Source organism: Dermacentor andersoni, chromosome 2 (genome assembly GCF_023375885.2).
Source record: "Dermacentor andersoni chromosome 2, qqDerAnde1_hic_scaffold, whole genome shotgun sequence".
Taxonomy (NCBI): Eukaryota; Metazoa; Arthropoda; class Arachnida; order Ixodida; family Ixodidae; genus Dermacentor; species Dermacentor andersoni.
The window spans coordinates 107,819,787-107,840,394 of NC_092815.1; the positions used below are offsets into that span (position 1 = coordinate 107,819,787).

The 20,608-nt window shown below is 43.6% G+C and overlaps 1 protein-coding gene across 1 annotated transcript in view; it reads right to left on the bottom strand.

Moving 5' to 3' along the window:
* The window catches only part of LOC126541462 (prolow-density lipoprotein receptor-related protein 1-like), a 230,185-nt gene extending 210,113 nt beyond the window's left edge, over positions 1 to 20,072 (bottom strand). Inside the window, 5 exon segments of the mRNA XM_050188197.3 lie at positions 4,895 to 5,055; positions 6,031 to 6,159; positions 8,778 to 8,921; positions 17,405 to 17,521; positions 19,775 to 20,072. Of these exon segments, the coding sequence (XP_050044154.2) occupies positions 4,895 to 5,055; positions 6,031 to 6,159; positions 8,778 to 8,921; positions 17,405 to 17,521; positions 19,775 to 19,913 (690 nt within the window). The 5' untranslated portion in view covers positions 19,914 to 20,072.
* Positions 20,073 to 20,608: the final 536 nt, after the last annotated feature.

A 20,608-nucleotide genomic window follows, 5' to 3' on the forward strand; every position in this document is an offset into this window, starting at 1 on the left:
TGCCAGAATCAAGATTGTAGGAAAAAACTGAACAAAGTTTGTAAAAATACACTTGTGTCTACTAAGAAAAAAATGTTAACAAAATGCATCATCATCATCAGCTTGGCTAGGCCCACTGCAGGGCAAAGGCCTCTCCCATACTTCTACAACTACCTCGGTCATGTGCCAATTGTGGCCATGTTGTGCCTGCAAACTTCTTAATCTCATCAGCCCACATAACTTTCTGCTGCACCCTGCTACGCTTCCCTTCTCTTGAAATCCAGTCCGTAACCCTTAATGACCATCTTCCCTCCTCATTACATGCCCTGCCGATGCCAATCTCTTTTTCTTGATTTCAACTAAGATGTCATTAACTCGAGTTTGTTCCCTCACCTAATCTGCTCTCTTCTTATTCCCCCTTAACGTTACACCCATCATTCTTCTTTTCATAGCTCGTTGCGTCGTCCTTAATTTAAATAGAACCCTTTTCGTAAGCCTCCAGATTTCTGCCCCGCAGGTGAGTACTGGTAAGATACAGCTGTTATACACTTTTCTCTTGAGGGATAATGGCAACCTGCTGTTCATGATCTAAGAATGCCTGTCAAACGCATCCCAGCCCATTCTTATTCTTCTGATTATTTCAGTCTCATGATCCGGATCCACGGTCACTACCTGCCCTAAGTAGATGTATTCCCTTATATACCCCTTCCAGTGCCTCGCCACCTATCGTAAACGGCTCTTCTCCTCCGAGACTGTTAAACATTACTTTAGTTTTCTGTAGATTAATTTTTAGACCCACCCTTCTGCTTTGCCTGTCCAGGTCAGTGAGCATGCATTGCAATTGGTCCCCTGAGTTACTAAGGGAGGCAATATCATCAGCGAATCACAAGTTATTGAGGTATTCTCCATTAACTCTTATCGCCAATTCTTCCCAATTTAGGTCTCTGAATTTCAACCTCCTGTAAACATGCTGTGAATAGTATTGGAGAGATCGTATCTCCCTGCCTGACGCCGTTCCTTATTGGGATTTCATTGCTTTCTTTATGGAAGACTATGGTGGCTGTGGAGCCTCTAAAGATTTCTTTCAGTATTTTTACATACGACTCGTCTACACCCTGATTCCGTAATGCCTGCATAACTGCTGAGGTTTCAACTGAATCAAACGCTTTCTCGTAATCAATGAAAGCTATATATAAGGGTTGGTTACATTCCACACATTTCTCTATCACCTGATTGATAGTGTGAATACGGCCTATTGTTGAGTAGCCTTTACGAAATCCTGCTTGGTCCTTTGGCTGACAGAAGTCTAAGGTGTTCCTGACTCTATTTGGATTACCTTAGCAAAAACTTTGTAGGCAACGGACAGTAAGCTGATCGGTCAATAATTTTTCCGAGTCTTTGGCGTCCCCTTTCTTATGGATTAAGATTATGTTGGCGTTCTTCCAAGGTTCCGGTACGCTCGAGGTCATGAGGCATTGCATATACAGGGTGGCCAGTTTTTCTAGAACAATCTGCCCACCATCCTTCAACAAATCTGCTGTTACCTGATCGTCCCCAGCTGCCTTCCCCTTTTGCATAGCTCCCAAGGCTTCCTTTACTTCTTCCGGCGTTACTTGTAGGATGTCAAATTCCTCTAGACTATTCTCTCTTCCATTATCATTGTGGGTGTCACTGGCACTGTATAAATCTCTATAGAGCTCCTCAGCCACTTGAACTATCTCATCTATATTAGTAACGAGATTGCCGGCTTTGTCTCTTAACGCACACATCTGATTCTTGCCTATTCCTAGTTTCTTCTTGACTGCTTTTAGGCTTCCTCCGTTCCTTAGAGCTTGTTCAATTCTATCCACATTATACTTCCTTATGTCAGCTATCTTACGCTTGTTGATTAACTTGGAAAGTTCTGCCAGTTCTATTCTAGCTGTAGGGTTAGAGGCTTTCATACATTGGCCTTTCTTAATCAGATAGTTTCGTCTCCTGCAATAGCTTACCAGTATTCTGTCTAACGAAGTTATTACGGACTTCTATTGCACACTCCTTAGTGATGCCCATAAGATTGTCATACATTGCTTCAACACTGAGGTCCTCTTCCTGAGTTAAAGCCGAATAGCTGTTCTGTAGCTTGGTCCGGAAATCCTCTATTTTCCCTCTTACCGCTAACTCATTGATTGGCTTCTTATGTACCAGTTTCTTCCGTTCCCTCTTGAAGTCTAGGCTAATTCGAGATCTTACCATCCTATGGTCACTGCAGGGCACCTTGCTGAGCACATCCACATCTTGCATGATGCCATTTATTAGTAGAGTTTGCAGCACGGAATAATATGCAGATAATGGATACCTTCTTCCGCAAGCGGGATAACCGAAAGTGGACATGAAGGAGCCCGAATGGCAAGACTAGAAATGAAATGGACTTCATACTCTGCGCTAACCCTGGCATCATAAAAAAATATTCTGAGATATACAAAATGTGTTGCCGTATAAAAGGCACTATCTCCAAAAAAAAAAAAATCAAAATTTTTCATGAAACAGGTATTTTGCTACAAAAATCTTACTGCAAGCACTACAGTTTGGTGTGCCGTGCTGCTGCCGCCGACGTTCCGGGCTGGCTTGCATCGTCGTCGCTCTAAGAATGAAAGTCCAACGAAAAGGCAGCATCCTAAGACCCTCTCCTGCTTGATCCATCGATAAAATCAGCCACAGACGCAGCTGAATTGCGAGATCTGCGATCTTTCAAAGCACGCGCACTGCTCCCAAAGGTGGCCATTTTTATGTTTTAATTTGACGATCGCGAAACTTCGGAGTGCGTTAAAAAAATAACGCCTGGCAGGGAAAAAGTGAACTGCTTAGAAAACTAGAATATAGTTCTCCCACTTCACATCCTAGGTGTAGTGTGTCCGTGAGCATGCGGAAGGTCTCGAAAGCGGCATTTCAAACCTTCGATAGCGGGCGGCCATTTTTGCTTTCTATTTTGACGATCGCGAAACTTCGTAGCACATTCAAATATCACTGCCTGGAGGGAAAAAGGTGAACTGCTTAGAAAACAAAAATATAGTTGTCCTTCATGTCCGATAGCACAGAGTGTCCATGAGCAGCGCACGGACGGTCTCGAAAGTGGTGTTTCAAACCATCGTTAGTGGGCTAACGGTGCCCAATAGGTGCAGTACGGAAAGAGTTAACCTAGCCCAATGTTCATGCATAGAAAGCATGTATGCTGTAACAAATAACTGGAATGTTAAAAACACACACATGCTGGCTTCAATGGTGACACAAATATACTTATATTTGTCTGCTTCGGGCAATACAGGTTCAGTGAATTAGTACATGGCTTATTAGCACTGAGATGGCACGACACAGTGAGATATAAATATTAGCTTGTTTTAATAATATTTCTGCATGAAACACATTCAAACATGCTGGTACACAGGAGTTTCAAATTCTGGCTTTGACAATTCTCACATACCCTTGTTCGCACCAGCATAAATTGTGTTCAAAGTAAACAGGCCAATGCATGTAGTACCAACTTACATGGTTACTACATCTCAATCACAGAAAGCAACGAATTTAGCTTTTTCTTGTTTTCCACCATCTAAGAGCAACAGCTGCTATTCACTCTTCCCAGAATTGAACTGAAATTGTAAAGTGATGTTGCCAAGCAAAGGTGAAGCTTGAAATTATGTACAGTCACTGACCGATAATTCAGACATGCTTGGTCACTGGACAGCTCCGCGGCGCCGCCTCTAGCCCCATAGACTCAATGTATACGGACAACCATAACTTCAGACACCTTACAACGCATCGTGTGATAATTTGGACTCTGAATGCACGACCGTGCCCTAATTTGACCCCAGAGTTGAGCGAAAATAGCGATATTTTTGTTTTGATGCATTGCCACGATCAAAACCTATAAACCTCGTAACCAAAACTAGTGAATCCCAGTCAGTCTAGTAGTCGCTGGTGACAATTTGACGCATGTATTGACTGTACTTTTATCTATCTGTAGCAACAGCATGGCAATGGTTGAGATAAGGGCTTTAATTTCGTAGCGATGCCTTCTGCTCAGTTGCCATCTTATCCACTGTTCATGCCCAACAGCTCCCGTTGATGACCTATCTGGAGCGTTACTCTGGCCATCGACGAAGGGCGAAAAGGGTGAAAAGAAATTGTGTAACAGGCACTACTAAAAAACCGTGGCCACGGAATGTCTAGGTCAAAGGCAAGTGTATGCTTTAAAGCAACGAGCTGACTACCTTGGGTCGTATTTTTACAAGATCACCACATACTTTCATGTTCATGATACTTCCAGCGACTAGCACCAGAAGCATCCAACAAGTGGCAGCATTTCCATGCTGACACAAGATGGCGTGCTTAGCACTGTGCCAAGAATGCCATCGCTCGTACATGCTGACACATCTTGCGCTAGTCACGCGAAATTAAAGGGATCCCCAAAAGTGACGATCCAAGGATATAGTACATATTATTTTGGCCATTTGTGGAACAAAGCAACTTATTTCCCAGCGAATCCAGTATTTCAGAATTGCGATTATTCAGACCTTTAGGCGGTCGTCCTTAAGTCCGAATCAGTTGGTAACTGTAGTAGGCTTTTCGATATCAACTAGCCACCCCAGTTGGTGGCGCCAAGGTGCAGTGATGTTGCGAGGTACACGAATATTAATTGTGATGTTGTTACAAGGCCATCAGAGGTGTACTACAAAATCTGACCATAAATAGGGCTTTGACAAGGTACTGCACATATTGCTGAGACTGCACTGAGAGTTCACACCTGAGTGCTGAGTTTTCTTTTGTATCCTTGCTCCCACTTTGTGAAGCAAAGAGAAGCAAGCTGTGTCTCCACACGAAGATGCAGTGAGTCACGGAGATTTCCACAATGGATAAAGTAAACCCAATAAGCAATTACCTGGTCGCAGGTGCCAGGAACACTGCAAGGGTCCGCATCAACACACAACGAAGGCATCTCCCGGTGGGGCTCCATGCCCTTCTTGCAGAAGCAGACGGGACCCTGAGGTCCCGGCTTGCAACCATGATCACACGAGGCGTTCGCACATTGAGCTGTCTCTGCTGCAGTGTTAAAAGACAGGAAGAAACATCACTTCAAACTTAACTTTTTTTTATCGTTAACTGTCTTTCCAGCATGCTAGCACTTTGATGACCAAACGGACACAAGGCAAGTTCTTTCACAAAGAGCACCCATACTCAATGTATCCTTCCTTCAGAAGTTGCAACCATACAAACAAACAATGAGCTGTCACATAGAATTTGAGTGTTTCATAACGGGCCCCTCAGATACCATTATACTTTTCAGTCCTTTTATCTGAAGGTGCATTCGTCACATCAACACACTTCAACATAATGGCTTCTTCTTCACTGCATCTTCTATTTGTTTAGTGTTTCAAACTGATTAACCCCTACAACAGCAGTGTAACTTTAGCGCACACTTGTCCTGCATTTAGATTAAGGCGGTAAATATTAGTACTCCACGAACCAAGTCTTCTCAACTTTGTAAATTGCGGTAGCATAAGGATAATGCCCAAAGCACTGAATCTAAGAATAGCAAATTAATCAATGTGCAATGAAGCCTGATAGAAGCCTAAAGAGTTCCAGAAAAAGAAAATCTTAAATACATTCTCATGCATTGTTACACTGAGTGTTCCATAAATAAGAACACCAGCTGGAAGAGTCATGTATATCTGCACCATTTACGGAACAGCCAGCATGAGCAGAGTACAGTCGAACCAGGATATAACAAACACAGACATAACGAGTTAATGGATACAACAAAGTAAATCTAAAATATATCTAGTTGATATCAGCATGTAAGTAATATATGCTTATAAGAATATCAGATATAACAAAGGCACTTTCGTGTGGGATGCTTCTTCGTTATAATGACATTTGACTGTACTCACGCGGTTCACAGGGGGTTAACTTGTCATACCTGTATCGGTGGCCCGTCATAACCAACAGTTCACATTGGTAAATGGAAGCAACAGATCTAAATGCCTGCCAACAGCGTAATTCTGAAAAATTACTCACAACAGAAAGGGCCTTCATCAGAGAAATCTGGGCAGTCGTTGTGGCCATCACACAGCACAGCTATTCGCCGGCACGTGATGCCATCATGGCACCGAAAGTAGTTCTGCGGACAGCTGTTTCCTAGGTGACCTGGCCCCAGAAAAACATAACACAGCTTGACTACATGACCATAAAAGGTAGGTAGGTTGCGCCTACACTGCAGTGTAGTTAAACAAGGCTTGCTTTTCGTCACAAGCCTTTACCCCGGGATTTGAAATGCAACATTTGTACTGCAATAAAGATACAGGACAGAGACAGAATAGAGGCATGGAACGGTGACCCAGGGTGCTCCTTTGTTTTGCCGCTATCACATGCCCTTGCACTTTCAGCCAATAATGTCAAAGTCAATTTGCCAAATTATCCTTTTTTTTTTTTTTGTGAGATATAAATGCATCTGACTTTTACATCTAGCTCCAGTATGTGTACCGAATGCAAATCTCTTCCTGTGCTGCATGAGTATGTCTTGAGGGTGTCAACACTTCTGCTTGTATCAAATTATAAACACTACAGAATGCTGATGCACAAATCAGCTGCTAGACTCTTATTAGATTCCCGCAAAAATCACCATAACAGCTGCACAGCCCACTCATACCACCAAATCCTTCCTTCTGCTCTGCCCCCCTTCCTCATCCCAACCCATGCTTATTTCCTTAAGCTATGGAATAAAAAATTGTACAGTCATACACACTAGGACTTGAGACTGACTCCAACCAAATAACTGAATTTTATTAGCCCGACGTTTCGGAGCCCATTCGGCTCCTTCTTCAGGGGGTTGTTCTTCAGGGGGTGGCGGTGTGCCGCTTTTGAAACGTCTTTTGTAAAGAAAGGAAGGGGGAGCACGGGAGGTGGGGAGACACTTCACAGACGGAAAGGTGGGGGGAAACAAAAGGAAAGGGAGGGGGGCGTTGTTGACGGCTTCCATGGTGCTGGGATCACCGGTGCTGGGGAAAGTGCTCCTGAGGGTGCCCTTGATGGGAGGAGGGGGGGGGGGGGGGAGGTTACAGGGTCGCGCCGACGTTTTTGTGTTGGTGAAACAAGCGGTAGTCTACCTGGCTCTGCGTCCTTTTCTTCTTTTCGTCATGTCACCAAGGCCATGGACATAGTAGTCTATGACTCCAGTAGTAGTCTCTACTACTAGTAGACTACTACTGGAGTCATGGCACATTCAGAATACGGGGAATAACATAAACCGCGTGAAGGGCAACCTACCCTCGATGTATGTCCATGGCCTTGGCAACATGACGAAAAGCAGAAAAGGACGCACAGCCAGGTAGACTACCGCTTGTTTCACCAACACAAGAACGTCGGCGCGACCCTGTAACCTCCCCCCCCCCCCGCCTCCCATCAAGGGCACCCTCGCGAGCACTCTCCCCAGCACCGGTCATCCCAGCACCACGGAAGCCGTCAACAACGCCCCCCTCCCTTTCCTTTTGTTTCCCCCCACCTTTCTGTCTGTGAAGTGTCTCCCCACCTCCCGTGCTCCCCCTTCCTTTCTTTACAAAAGACGCTTTAAAAGCGGCACACCGCCACCCCCCGAAGAACAACCCCCTGAAGAAGGAGCCGAATGGGCTCCGAAACGTCGGGCTAATAAAATTCAGTTATTTGGTTGGAGTCAGTCTCAAGTCCTAATCAATTTCCCAACCGGACAGGCAATTCTGTCGAAATGTTTAGCTTCAAGTCATACACACTCAAATGTAGACTGGTTTTAATTAAACTTTGTAGTTGCTACATTTGGCTATACACTTCAAAGCTGATGTCTATCATTGTCCAAAAATGTCTATTCTGTAAGAACCTTAAAAAATGTTCGCAGTTCATGGTATACACTGCTGAAACAGTGTTTCAAACCCAACTGAAAGGGACAGACTCCATTCCTATAGCACTGTTCACACGTCAATATGCAGGCTAGCTATATTTATTTCTTTAACCTTGGCCTTATAAGCTGCTACCAGGTTGGGTGCATCAACGCCCAATGCCTAGGACGAGGCACTGCAATATCACCCGCCAGCAGCGTGTTTCTATGAAGATGAACAAAGCACTTGTTTGTAAAATGAATGACATGCGATCTTTGGCAAAAGATGTAATAACACACTAGCACATTACAAAAATGTAAAAGAATAGAATTTATGGTAACAGTACTTGAAGAATTACGGGTTTGGGTGCAGTCATGAAATGTATGTCCAAAGCTCAGTAATCAAAAGGTTCATTAGTAAAGTTCAGCTGATTAATTAACTGATCACTGCCTTTTGTAATGCAGGTTGTGTCTGATCGTCCACAAAACCTGGCTGAAGAGTCTAAACAGATCTTTTAATCTTCTTGAAATAAAATTATTTTTTTCTTTCTTTCTTTTTTTTCTAACATCTTGTCCCACATGGGTGGTCTTGCAAAATGCTTCCGGCATGTTACTTACATCGTCCAAACAGGTAAACCAAAAAAATTGTGACAAACCACTTCTTCCACATTTTTATTTGATCTGGCAAATATACAGAAACAGAAACACTTCATAAGAGATTAAGTCAGAATTCCCTCCACGTTACCTATTCCCATGACGGCATCAATGGCTGAAATATCTAAAAGATGCAGGCAGTGTGTGATTTGGACGTGAATGGGAGATAAAAGATAGGGCTGGACCCTAGACGTGTTCAGCAAAAGCACACCAGATTAACATTGCTCAAGTCAGTTGCCCAGGACCTCATGAAACCAGAACTTACAGCGCCGTGCATCTTCATCAGATGTATCTGGGACAAGGTCTTCTGTGAAGCCACAATCCGACTCTCGATCACAGACAAAGCCCTTAGGAATGCATCGTCTGGATAGTGCGCACTGGAACTGCCCTGATGCACATGTGCTGGGAGCTGCAAAAGAAACAAATCATCAGTCTATCCCAGAGATAGAGGTAGGTGTCAGCATGCAATTCGACTGTATCCTTTACTTCAACACAATAAGCATACATGTGTTATTCCAACACTACTCTTCCATAGTGGCTGTTAAAGGAGCATATGTGGACATGTCGGTGCAGAATAGCCCAATCTCACTAAGTTTTACAATGCCACTGCTCCCATATCATGTGCCAGTAGCAACAGTGCTTAGCAGACTGAATGGCAACTATGGTTGAAGGCACACAACTTTATTATTACTTTCTTCATTTTTTTTTAAGTGAAGCTTTCATTTTTTCTCAATGAGAACAGCACAAGCGCAACAATGCTTCAAAATTTGTGGCATATAGTGACAAGCCAGCACTGCAGTGAAGTGCAAAACTTGGAAAAAGAAAGTTTGGTGTTCATTCTCTCCACAAATAATCAACCTTTGTATGCCATATGAGTGCAAAACAAGTCTTGAAGAAATACTTCACAGACTGAATTAAGTTAGGGCCGCTTTCAATCCCTAGACTGTGAATTGCCTCTCCAAAAACCCGAAAAACGTGAGGAAGCACTGCATGCTTAAAAAGAAATGAGAAGAGGGAGAAGGAATGAAGAGGAGAAAAGTAATAACGCACATGGATTCTTGGCGTATACCCCTTAGTAGGCACACTATAACCATTATGAGGCATGCATGAATGTAGACTAGGGTCAGACATTAGCCCCACAACACCGAGAACTTGATGCAATATTCTGCTGCGGTGAGTCATGGATGATGCTATGTTGGAAGCTTAACTGCCACATCAAGTACTTCCCCACTTTCGAAAATTAATTTATTTAGATCACAAAAAGAATGGTGCAAAATTGAATTTATCATCGCATTTCTGTTATTTGTCAATAAAATTGACACGGACTGAAAAACTTTCACTTGTAAGCTGTAATTTTACAGCGAAGATGTACACCTCTACCTTCCACAGAAAATGTCGTGGCGTAAGCAAAAAACTCCCCAAAAGTGGGCTGATCCCAGAGATAGTGCAATGCCGGGCCGACCCGCAGCGGAGGTGAAGCAGGCATTAAGCACTCCCCATACGTGGTCCGATCCTGAAGATAGTGCAATACTGGCCCGACCTACGGCAGAGGTGAAGCAGGCGTTAAGCACTCCCCATACGTGGGCCGATCTCGAAGATAGTGCAATGCCGGGCCAACCCGTGGCGGAGGTGAAGCAGGCGTTAAGCACTCCCCATACGTGGGCAAATCCTGAAGATAAGTGCAATGCCGGGCCGACCCTCAGCGGAGGTGCAGTTCATTATTAAGGGGCCTACATACACAGCTTTGCTGGTCATCCTTCTTCATAGAGTGGAAGGGCACTGAGCTTTTTCTGCATATGTGAAGGGCAGGTTGTGCACAAACTTGATTAGTTTACAATCTTTATTACCTTACACCTGTTTCCACATATATCTGCTGCAGTAACCTCAGAAGCAAAGCTTTCTTTGAATACCTTCCCGGGTTAGGCATGGCTGACTGCTGTGTGCTCTCCTGGGTCAGTCAGTATCTCTAGGGATATACTTGTGGACATATATACAAAGGTGCTGTCTAGCACAATTGGCCAAAACCGTACATAGTGCCGTGTGGCCATGTGGATATAGTGCAAACCGAGAGAGCTTGGGGTGGCGGGTGATGTACATAAGTGCAGACGTGAGCTCCAATACCAACACGTCTTCATCGTCAATCCATTGTCATTATTTCATCCCCTACATTCTGTTGGAATCATTCTTTCATTGTCATACTGTCATCATAATGCCTTCAGTATGCTTCAATCACTGCATTGTAATTTCGTTGGCATTGTGCCGCCGTCATCACGTTGCCATTATCATTCAATCACCGTCCCAGCGTTGTTGTCATACCACCATCATAACACTGCCGTAATCATGCTGTCGTCATTCCATCATCGTCACACTGTTGTCATTATTCCAGAATTGTCATCCTGTCATCGTCATGCCATGACAATCACACCCACATCGCCACTGCATCCTCATCATGTCATCGTCCCATTCCAGCATCATTATCCCATTGTCATCATGCCATCATTTCATCATCTTCATACTGTCATCATCTTTCCCTCGTGGTCATGCCGCCACCGTCATGCCATCATAGTCATTTCGTCGTCTCAAACTGTGCATCCACCTGATTTGGCGTTCGGATTTCAACATAGCTTGTGAGTGGCGCAGTGCATAAACATAAAAACTGGATTACACTAAAGTTGTGACCTTGGCTGTGGATGAACATAAACATTGTATGAAATTACACATTGTACATGAAAGTTATACACACTGAATTAGTTGAATAGCATTTAATTAACTGCTTCACTAAAGCTTTGCTTAGCATATATTCCAGCATATGCATTGCGTCTGCATAGCTTTCTTTTTCATTGATTCTATATCAGGTCATCATATAATATATGTGTCATGTGAAAGCATCATTTGCTTGCCATTCCAAAATCGTTCTACCTTTCTGACAAACGGGTCACATGTGTTCTCTGGAAACAATACAATGTGTGAAGCTTCAACATAATATTTCTGTCCAACAAGGAAGCTGAAAAACATGATGGGTCATAGCCAGTTTTATGGCATCAGTTTGTTCCATCTACAAAATTAAATCATGCTTATATCAATGTAATGTGGATTCAAACGAAGCAAGGAAAGAATGCTGCAGTCGAATTCACCAGATTGCTTCTTTTGGTACTTGTTTAACAAGACATCCCAGCTAACAACTTATTTGTCTGGGAAACTTACCATGCGAAACTTGTTATGTCATTATAAAAAGAAAACATCTACTCATTTTTGAGACAAAGCATCTGGACCAGCACTCTGTAAGAGCGTTTCTCTTAGCAAGTGGGTCTCCTGCAGAAACAAGCAAAATTTCGCATGAATTATAAGTAATGGATTAAGGGCAACAAAGTAAATATTATTAATAAAGAATAAACTAAGTACAGCCACATTTATGCTCTTCCATGCAGCACAAGGTGTAAAAGCACTGTCAGAAAAGCTATGTTTTCCACCAGTCATTAGCTGTTTAAGATTAATGCAAGAACAACTACTCTAAGAATGCATAATTTTGCAGCCAAAATATCAGAACACAGCTCTTAGGCACCCGTTCCTGCATTTAACATCGGCGTCCCTCGGCATAACTGAGCGAACGAGCACAGTGAAGGATGAAAGAGTGAATGCGAAGCACAGCGGGGGATGAAAGACAGTGACAGTGAAGAGAGCGCGAGGAGGAAAGCGGAGGATGAGGGTATGGCAAAAGCGTGAGAAAAGAAGCATAGTGCCACGCAACACGGGCTCTGCAGCAACGACCACTACAAAATGGCACCAGAGTAGCGCACTTTCATCTGTTCACTGATGGCATGTGGCGAACGCATCGGCCAATACCATATATGGAAACAAAGCTCTGCATGAACGGAAATCTGTCTGCACTAGCTGCTGTGACTCACGCCCACGTTTCACCCATGCACTGCCTCTCGCGATCTCCCGATTAGCAAGGCAGTCGCACCCCACTTCGCTCTGTTTGCCGCACGAGAGAGATTGTCCGTGCCTGCCAATATATAATGAAATGAAAACACGTACAGAGCTACGCTCAAATTTCGCATTAGGGAGTATCGTAATCATCGCTCTTTCTCTCTTTTATTTATTTATTATTTTTTTTTTTTTCAAGGTGACCGCATCATGTACATTCACAGCTGCTGAATTCCATGATTTTTGCAGCCTTGTGTTGGGTTTAAATCTGTTGTGCGGCAAGAGGCTCATAGAATATACATCTTGCATTCACACTATAGTCCACAATATAGTCCACTAAGAGGGAAGACCTAGTTCACACTTAGTTAATGACTACAGCCTGAGCTATAAATAAAACTAAAACCTAAATGTGGGCTTTAATGTTCCAAAACTGCATATTGGATTATCGGGTATGCCATAGCAGAAAGATCCAGATTAATTTCAACCATCTAGGGTTCTTATTGTGTGCCTAAATCTGGTCCAATAGCGTTTTTTTTTTCCGCCCCCATCGAAGTACAGCTGCCGTGAGTAGGAATTGAACCTGCAACCTTGTCCTCAGCAGCAGAACGCCATAGCCACAAACCCACCCTGTGGGTAGCTAAGCTATGATGTGAAGGCTTACAGGCAATATACTCATATGCACAGATGCCAGCCTGAAGCTTCATACGACAGCCTCTTTAAGAATGAAGGCCCAACCACAGGGAACGACTTTCCAACGGATTTTCAGTGGCAGACAGTTTTCCTGCTTTGCTAGCCACTTTGGGTGTCATCCCTGTCATCTGGCATGGCAAGACTTCAGCTTCGAGCAAGTGTCACCCCCAGTGTCGCATTGCTTTTGACGAATACGCCAGCCTGTGCCGACACCAAAAATTCGTCAGAAACTGGTTTCTTGAGGTTGGGGCTTAAAATTGGAGAAGTGTTGATGTTATGTTGACTTTATTACAGTTTACAGGTTCCTTTTAAGAATGGGCCCTGCTATACATTCTTGATGATTAATGCTCATCTATTGCAAATACCCTTGTTTTAGTTTATTGTTTTCTCAGCCACCAAGCACAACCTTTGTATATTAAATGTGTGCACCACTCAAAACTCTGTTCAAATTCGGGCTAGCTGGTCTTGCATAAATTGGTAAATCACAGTGCATTATACAAGGGCCGATCACAGAAATAAGAGGTTAAATTATGCAAATGTTCCCGCCGTTATTCCAAAGGTTGCCTATACTGCATTTGAGGACAGTGATATGGAAGAACTTTAAACCAAAACATATAATATAGCTCAAATACGCAAATCACGTAATGTCTACAACATGTAAAGCTAAGCAAGAAAATAAATTTAAGGCTTTCAAATTTCCTTGTGAGAAATTTTCGCATTCGCTTAAAGTTCTTATAATTTTGGAATTGCAAGATTTGTGAAGTGAAATGGGTTTTTACCAGTACTTATAAAGGATTAAGGCCACAGCACCAGAAATTTATCATGCAGACCTGGCTCTACAAAATTACAGTATTTCCTGCAATGGTTTCATGCACCAGGCTGCCAAGTGTGTTACTGCAGGATGGCATTTCAGATCCCTTATTTTTTTACTGATAGTTCATACAAGCATTTTCAAAAGCACATGGAACTTGTTACTGAACTTTCCATACATAGTACAAGTTCACAGCAAGTTCATGCACCTTCCAGCTATCTCATGATTCCCTTCCCTGCACGTCTTGCAAATTAAAACATTTACATGCCAAAGAGAGAGGCACTGTACGGGCTACATAATTCTCAATATCATAGTGAATGCTAATGATCTAGATGTTTCGGCATACCACAGTCAATGTCATTGCTCACGGCAGCCTTCAGTTGCAACAAACTGCACCAACTAGATAAAGGGACACTAAAAGAAAATACTAAATCGACGTGGACTGTTAAAATACCATTCCAGAAACCTTGCAGCACTTGTTTCATGCCAACAAAAGGCTTAGTTTACAAGAAAATTGCGTCTGAAGAGTCCACATACTTATAGCACAATTCAGATTGCCCTGCACCGAATGAGGTGTGGTGACATTGCATATGACATCACCGCCCTTTACTGCCATCGGTGAGTAAAACGGTGCCCGACAGACAGCACTATGGGTTTCTGCGCAAGACACAAGTGCGCAGCCATGGAGAAACCGAGCCAAGACAGAGCGTTGGATTCGCTACTGCAGCTGTTCTTGGTCAAGCAGCATGGACTCTTCGGAAATCCCGCAGCATCACATCGACATGGCATTTTTTTGCTACTTGCAGTTTGTGCGAGTTTCGTGAGCCAGTAAAACCAGCACAGCACTATGCCATAACGAAATTACTGAAACACGAAAGTGTGTGTAGCGCAGAGTGGAGAATACGAAACCTTTCGACTGCCCGCATTGTTGTCAAGGGTAACGTTAATGAGGTCTTTTATCTAAACATTGAATAGAACTGGACAATAGCATTTTGTTCCGTCTTACAATGCAATGAGTCGTTGAGTACTAGTAACAATCGTAATGAGGAATGCCTTCGTCATCGAGCTAGTACTTGAATGTCCCAGGGGAGTCTAACCGTGTCCTACGTTTGCCTTGATTTCTCGATTACTAAAGCTTTGTTGTCGATAATATTAGCGCCTTAGACGTTCTTGAGCACTAACCTATCACTTTAGCTTGACTTAATATTTGCCTTTAGTGTCCCTTTAAGCAGCATTACGAGGGCAAATGTAACTACTGTAACTACACTGATGGTACAGTTAACACTGAACAGTACTGTGGAAAATGGAGTGTGATCAACGTCAAGTGGAATATCAATTAATTTCAGTCACAGATTTTGAAATATTTCTCAAAACTGGTTCTAAATACTTGATTTCCGCTAAATTGATATTATTTTGGTTTCAATTATGGAAGTGGGACGTGCTCCCCAAGGTGATTATTTACTAGCACAACTTGTTGCTAGGCAAATTGGTACACAACGCAAACAAATTAATCCGAAGCCTGATTAATGCTAAAGGAAGGGCCGACTCCACGAGAAATGAAGTCTAGCAGAACTTGTTGCTGGGTGAGTCAGTACATCCTAATGACAAACGAGAGCGCAAACACATGCACATGCAGCCTTTAGTGTATGCAAAACAGGTGACAAGACAGGGGCACTTTGTCTGGCTTTCACCCTTTTTGCGTTCACTATAAGTTGCGTGTTTACGTGTTTGCGCCTTTCACACTGTGACTAATTACTATATTAATTTTATTATTTAATGAAACATAACTCTGCAATTTGTCCTGCATGTAATGTCCGCATCTTCAAGTAATTCAGGTGATGTGACGGAATTCCAATGTCTACCACGAGAGATCTTTCATGAGTATGTTTACATTAAAACAGATAACACAGTATATGTGCGCACACACAGCGTTGTAACCATTGTAAAAGTGGGTTAAAAAAAAAAACTACATATGCTAACTGTGCAGCCACAGAAGTGGAAAGTCCTCATCCAGATAAATATAGTTGCACTCAGCGTCATCATAGCTGCGATACGAGACTATGCAACCAACTCTTTTGAGTTATCAGTCACTGCGATAAGGATAGTTTGACATCCGGCCCAGGCAGTCCAGGATGCCTGTTTTGCTGACCACAGACACACAGATAGAATTACAAGCCGTCACTCTTTTCAGCAGTTACCCAAAACTCTGAGAAGTAGTGAGCAATTATTGGCCAAGACAGATTTGAGTTATCCAGGTGCCACATCCCTTGTGGAAAATTAACTCTATAGGGTTCGGGTCTGCATAATAAATGTTTTGCGTGACTAAAGCATAAGTAAATGCCAGTAAAAATTAATTCTACATGGCTGAAATCTGGATGAGAATGCCATGAATGATTAACAAAAGAATTGCATTTTACATACACTCTATCAAAAGTTACGCCTTCAATGATATAATCCATTGTTAAAAGCTTCACAGTGCAAAGTGGCATGGGAAAGCCACATCTATGTTAAAGGCATAAAAGGCAGAAAAATAATTATCAGAAAGAATAAAAAAATAGGAATGTCGATTCTGACACACATATTGCTGAAATACATGTACAGAAATATCAGGCTTTGGTCTAAAAGAATAAATTCTTTAAAAAACAACTACACTGTGCGGCAAATTAAAATGTGACCATGCTAGAAACATACTAAAGTAATAAGAAACCTCACTACTATGGACAAACTGAAAGGATATCAGGTAATTGCATTAAAAGAATGATAAAAAAAATTCCACAGATTCAGAGACAGAGAGGAGCCAGACAACCACATTCAAAAGAACGAAGAGTTCCCCACACCGTTAAGGAGTCAAAGCAAAATATAGGAGTTTCAAACATTAATGATAACGTAAGGCCACAAAGAGAACCCATGTCAGATAGAAACATTCGACACTGAATAGAAATTATTCTTAGTATGGAGATCAAACCTGACACAGTACTGCCTTTCCAGGGCAGTCTTTCTACCATGCAAGCTACCAGGTGGTAGGGCAAGTGCAAGTTTATCAAGAACTTGGAACATTAATTATGCAAGGAAGTCCTGCAGAATTGCGTAAGGCAATTTTTTTCTCCACATTGTGCATTTCCGTAGAAATTATTTGCTTATTGGCTGCCTTTTGAGTGCTCGTACTTGCAGACGGAAAAACTTGGCCAAGTATCTAGAATGGCATCTGCATATGTTCACAAAAGCTGCCAAATCCAGCAAAAGCTGTCACAGTTGTTTTTATAGACAGAAGCCAACAGCAACTGCTTGACTGAGTAGCCAACCATGAGTAGACCCAAAAATAACTATGAGCAACTCACGGGTCACCATTTTACCACCCAGTGCCTTCTCACAGCTCAATAACTGCACACAGTCACTAGTCGGCAAAAGCAGTACACCTCATGTAGTGCTCCGAGATAACAAAATGGAGGGTTGACGTAACTCACCACAGTCCTCAGGCTCATCTGAGCCATCCGCACAATCTGGGGAGTAGTCGCATTTCCACTGCTTTGGTATGCAGCCTTGCCCATCGGCACAAGCAAACTGAGTATCCGGACATTTCACTGCAGGCAGCAGAGACAGCAAAAATGAAGGCCTTCTCAAATGCCATATAAAGACTCAGAAAAGTCCTCTGCCTTAGAAATAACTTGTTCTGCGGAATGCAACTGCAGTGCTCAATGAACATCAAAGCAAGCTTTCATGGCTGACACAGCTTTTGCACCATAGTAAGCTTTGATTGATCTGCCGTCCAGCTTCCCATTTTGTATTTGCAATGTATGTTACGTCTCATGCCTATCTTGTTGCTTTCCTCGGTTGCTGTTTGCTTCTTTGCTGTCTGCAAGGAAAACATTTTGCTATCGCCTGCTCTACAACCACTTAAGCTGACGAAGCATTCCTTCAACCCTTATTTTTACATTTTTCTTTCTCTCTTGGTACCTGGGGTTGTAAGACGGTATGTCAGTATCTGCGATGCTACTTTAATTATCTAACAAACACACATTTTACCTATATGAAAAAATGATGAGCATGTGAATGTCTAACTGAGCAAGAACAGTCCCTAGGTTCTTGAATGAAGCGAGTTCAGCAGTAAACAATCCAAAGATTAGGTTAGATATTGTCAGAAGGTAATTCGGTGTAGAAATGAACACAGCACTAGCCAGAGCAATAAGTAGGATGATGCCGGCGGGCTTTGCACACAAGCTGTCAGCCATCTCATTGACTTATGTGCTTGTAAATAGCGTGTAAATACACTGCTTCGCATACTTCCTGCATTTGATTCATCTCCCCTTACAATATAACACCAATATGAACATAGATTTATAACTACATAGCACTATTAAAATATTGTGGCATGTGACATGAGTGTAGCAGAAATTTTATGCAGACTATGGAGAAAAGCCTTGAGACCTCCAGTGATAAAGTGATCACTGCAAGCAGTTAACAATATTTTTGTGAAAAAGAAAAAGAGCAACCAATAAACTGCCACACAACATGAGACTGATTAATCTGCTTTGGCTACAAAAATCACAATTTCCGTTTATTCGTGTGACCTACTTCAGGTGTTATGTGGCACTGCTTTTAAAAGAGAAACTAATCTAATATTTGTATAACAAGGTTCCTGAGAAATTACAAGCTTTGCCCCCCCCCCCCCCCTTTTTTTTGGTAACGTAACGTACACCACACAGCTGGAAAACTGATCCAGCATTTGAGTGAAATAAATGACGTATCAAAAATGTAGATGTCACGAATTATTGTTCTGGGAGCGTTACTGGGGCTATCTTGCTTGAGCAAAGTTTCACTGAAGCGCATTGAGAGCTGCACCTTGTGCACTTGAGTGGAGATGACGCGATACGTGCAGCGTGTTATCCCGCTAATCCTAGACATCGAGGAGACGCGCGTGAAAGAGATAAATCTCCCGAGTTATTGATCGACTCGGGCTTTATAAATTGTGTTCCTCCTAAAGAAAAAAAGTTGCGTTCATGGGTGCGAAAGTCAGTGGTAGCGGATAGCGTCGTACGGCCGCGATCGATGCTGGCTCGTAACATTCTCTTGAGCGAACGGCGCTTCTACATCCCGCCTCCGCAGCACTACGAATACGGTGGCCGATGGCGCAAGCGTACAGTCAGATGTGCGAATGCGCCGTGTCACTGTCTGTCAAAAACTTAGGCGAAAACCGTGGCACAGCGAAGGACGACAGGTTGTTCGCGCGAACCGCGCACTACACCGCTTCCCTGCTGAGCGTAGGAGCACTTGATCCCGATCGAGTGACTGAAGAAAACACGTGAAGGGAAACGACCTCGCCAATAATAATAGAGAGCGGATACTCGACCGAACGAGACACCAACGGGAGACGAGACCGCGGTGGCGCTCGTGGAATGACAACCACATGGGCGCAACCAATTCCGAGATAAGCTAATGAGTCACAATTCGCGCGGGTGTTAATTATCGCCCCCCCCCAAGAAACACACAGCCTCACATCCTCCTCTCTCCAACGCGTTTCTCCTACTCTCCCGTGCCAGTGGACGGCAATCTTACAAGCGCCGAGTTGAGTGTTTAAACAGGGCTCTACGACCACAGGATGCAAAAGCACCGTGATAAGACAGCCAAACTGTGTACGCAAAGGGGCGCCGCCGAAAGAAAAACATCTCCTTCGCGTGCTTTTACATACTGGGGCTTTCTCTCTCTGAAAAGTCAGCTGCACGGTTGAAAAAGCGTCTGTTGTCTGCAAGTCGTGATCCGTGCGATATTTCGCGCGTTCAATAAACCTGAGCGATGAAGCACCCTCACGGGGAGTCAAAACACAATTCTGTACCAACCTCGCGTCGTTTCTGTCGTTGGATCAGCTGTCAGGGCGACTGTGAACACCGTCAGGAGTACCACGGCGCTAGCCAAGGCAGGGGCAGCAGCCATCGGCGTTGGCTTGGGCATCACAATAAGTTTTCGCGCACAGATCATGCAGTTTTTCGAGGCATGATTCCCGCGCCACCTTCACGAGCACACCAAGCGCGCACAATAGATGCACCACGCGTGCACAAAACTGCAGTAAACTACGTCTTTCACTACGGTGCTGCTGTCTCTGCTGTCACGCTGCTCGCGAGCGACACAGCACAAGCTCTACTGGAGAGCGCTAGGCCTAAATCTGTTAAAAAACGCCGCGCTCTGCAGCGCCAGCCAGCGCTCGAGAAAACAACTAAACGACGCGCTCGCTCGTCACGCGGTCTCTGCGAACCGTTGCAGCAAACTGCGCACCGAGGGACTGATATAAAGTGCGCTGGCGCAGATTTACAATTGCCACGAAACGGCAACTTTATCGTTGGGCTCGCGGGCTCTTCATGCAGGAAGCGTATACCGGCGCCTTACCGACCTATATCACTCCTCATTAGCACTCGCAAGACGATGCATGCACATCAGTCATGCGCGTGACATATAACCTTGGAGAGTCTCGTGCACCCCGCCGAGGATGCTGCAACTCTCTTCCGCGAACTTTTGCCGTCTAATTGCTTTGTTTGAAACCGCCTGCAGGGTCAAAACAAGGGCCGCATGACATACACGCTGCACGGGCGTGTTCTGCGGCTGAAGCGCGTACAGTGGTTTTCACTAGAGGAACTGTCAACGTAATGCGTGCTGTATGCACCCATCGGAGAATTTAC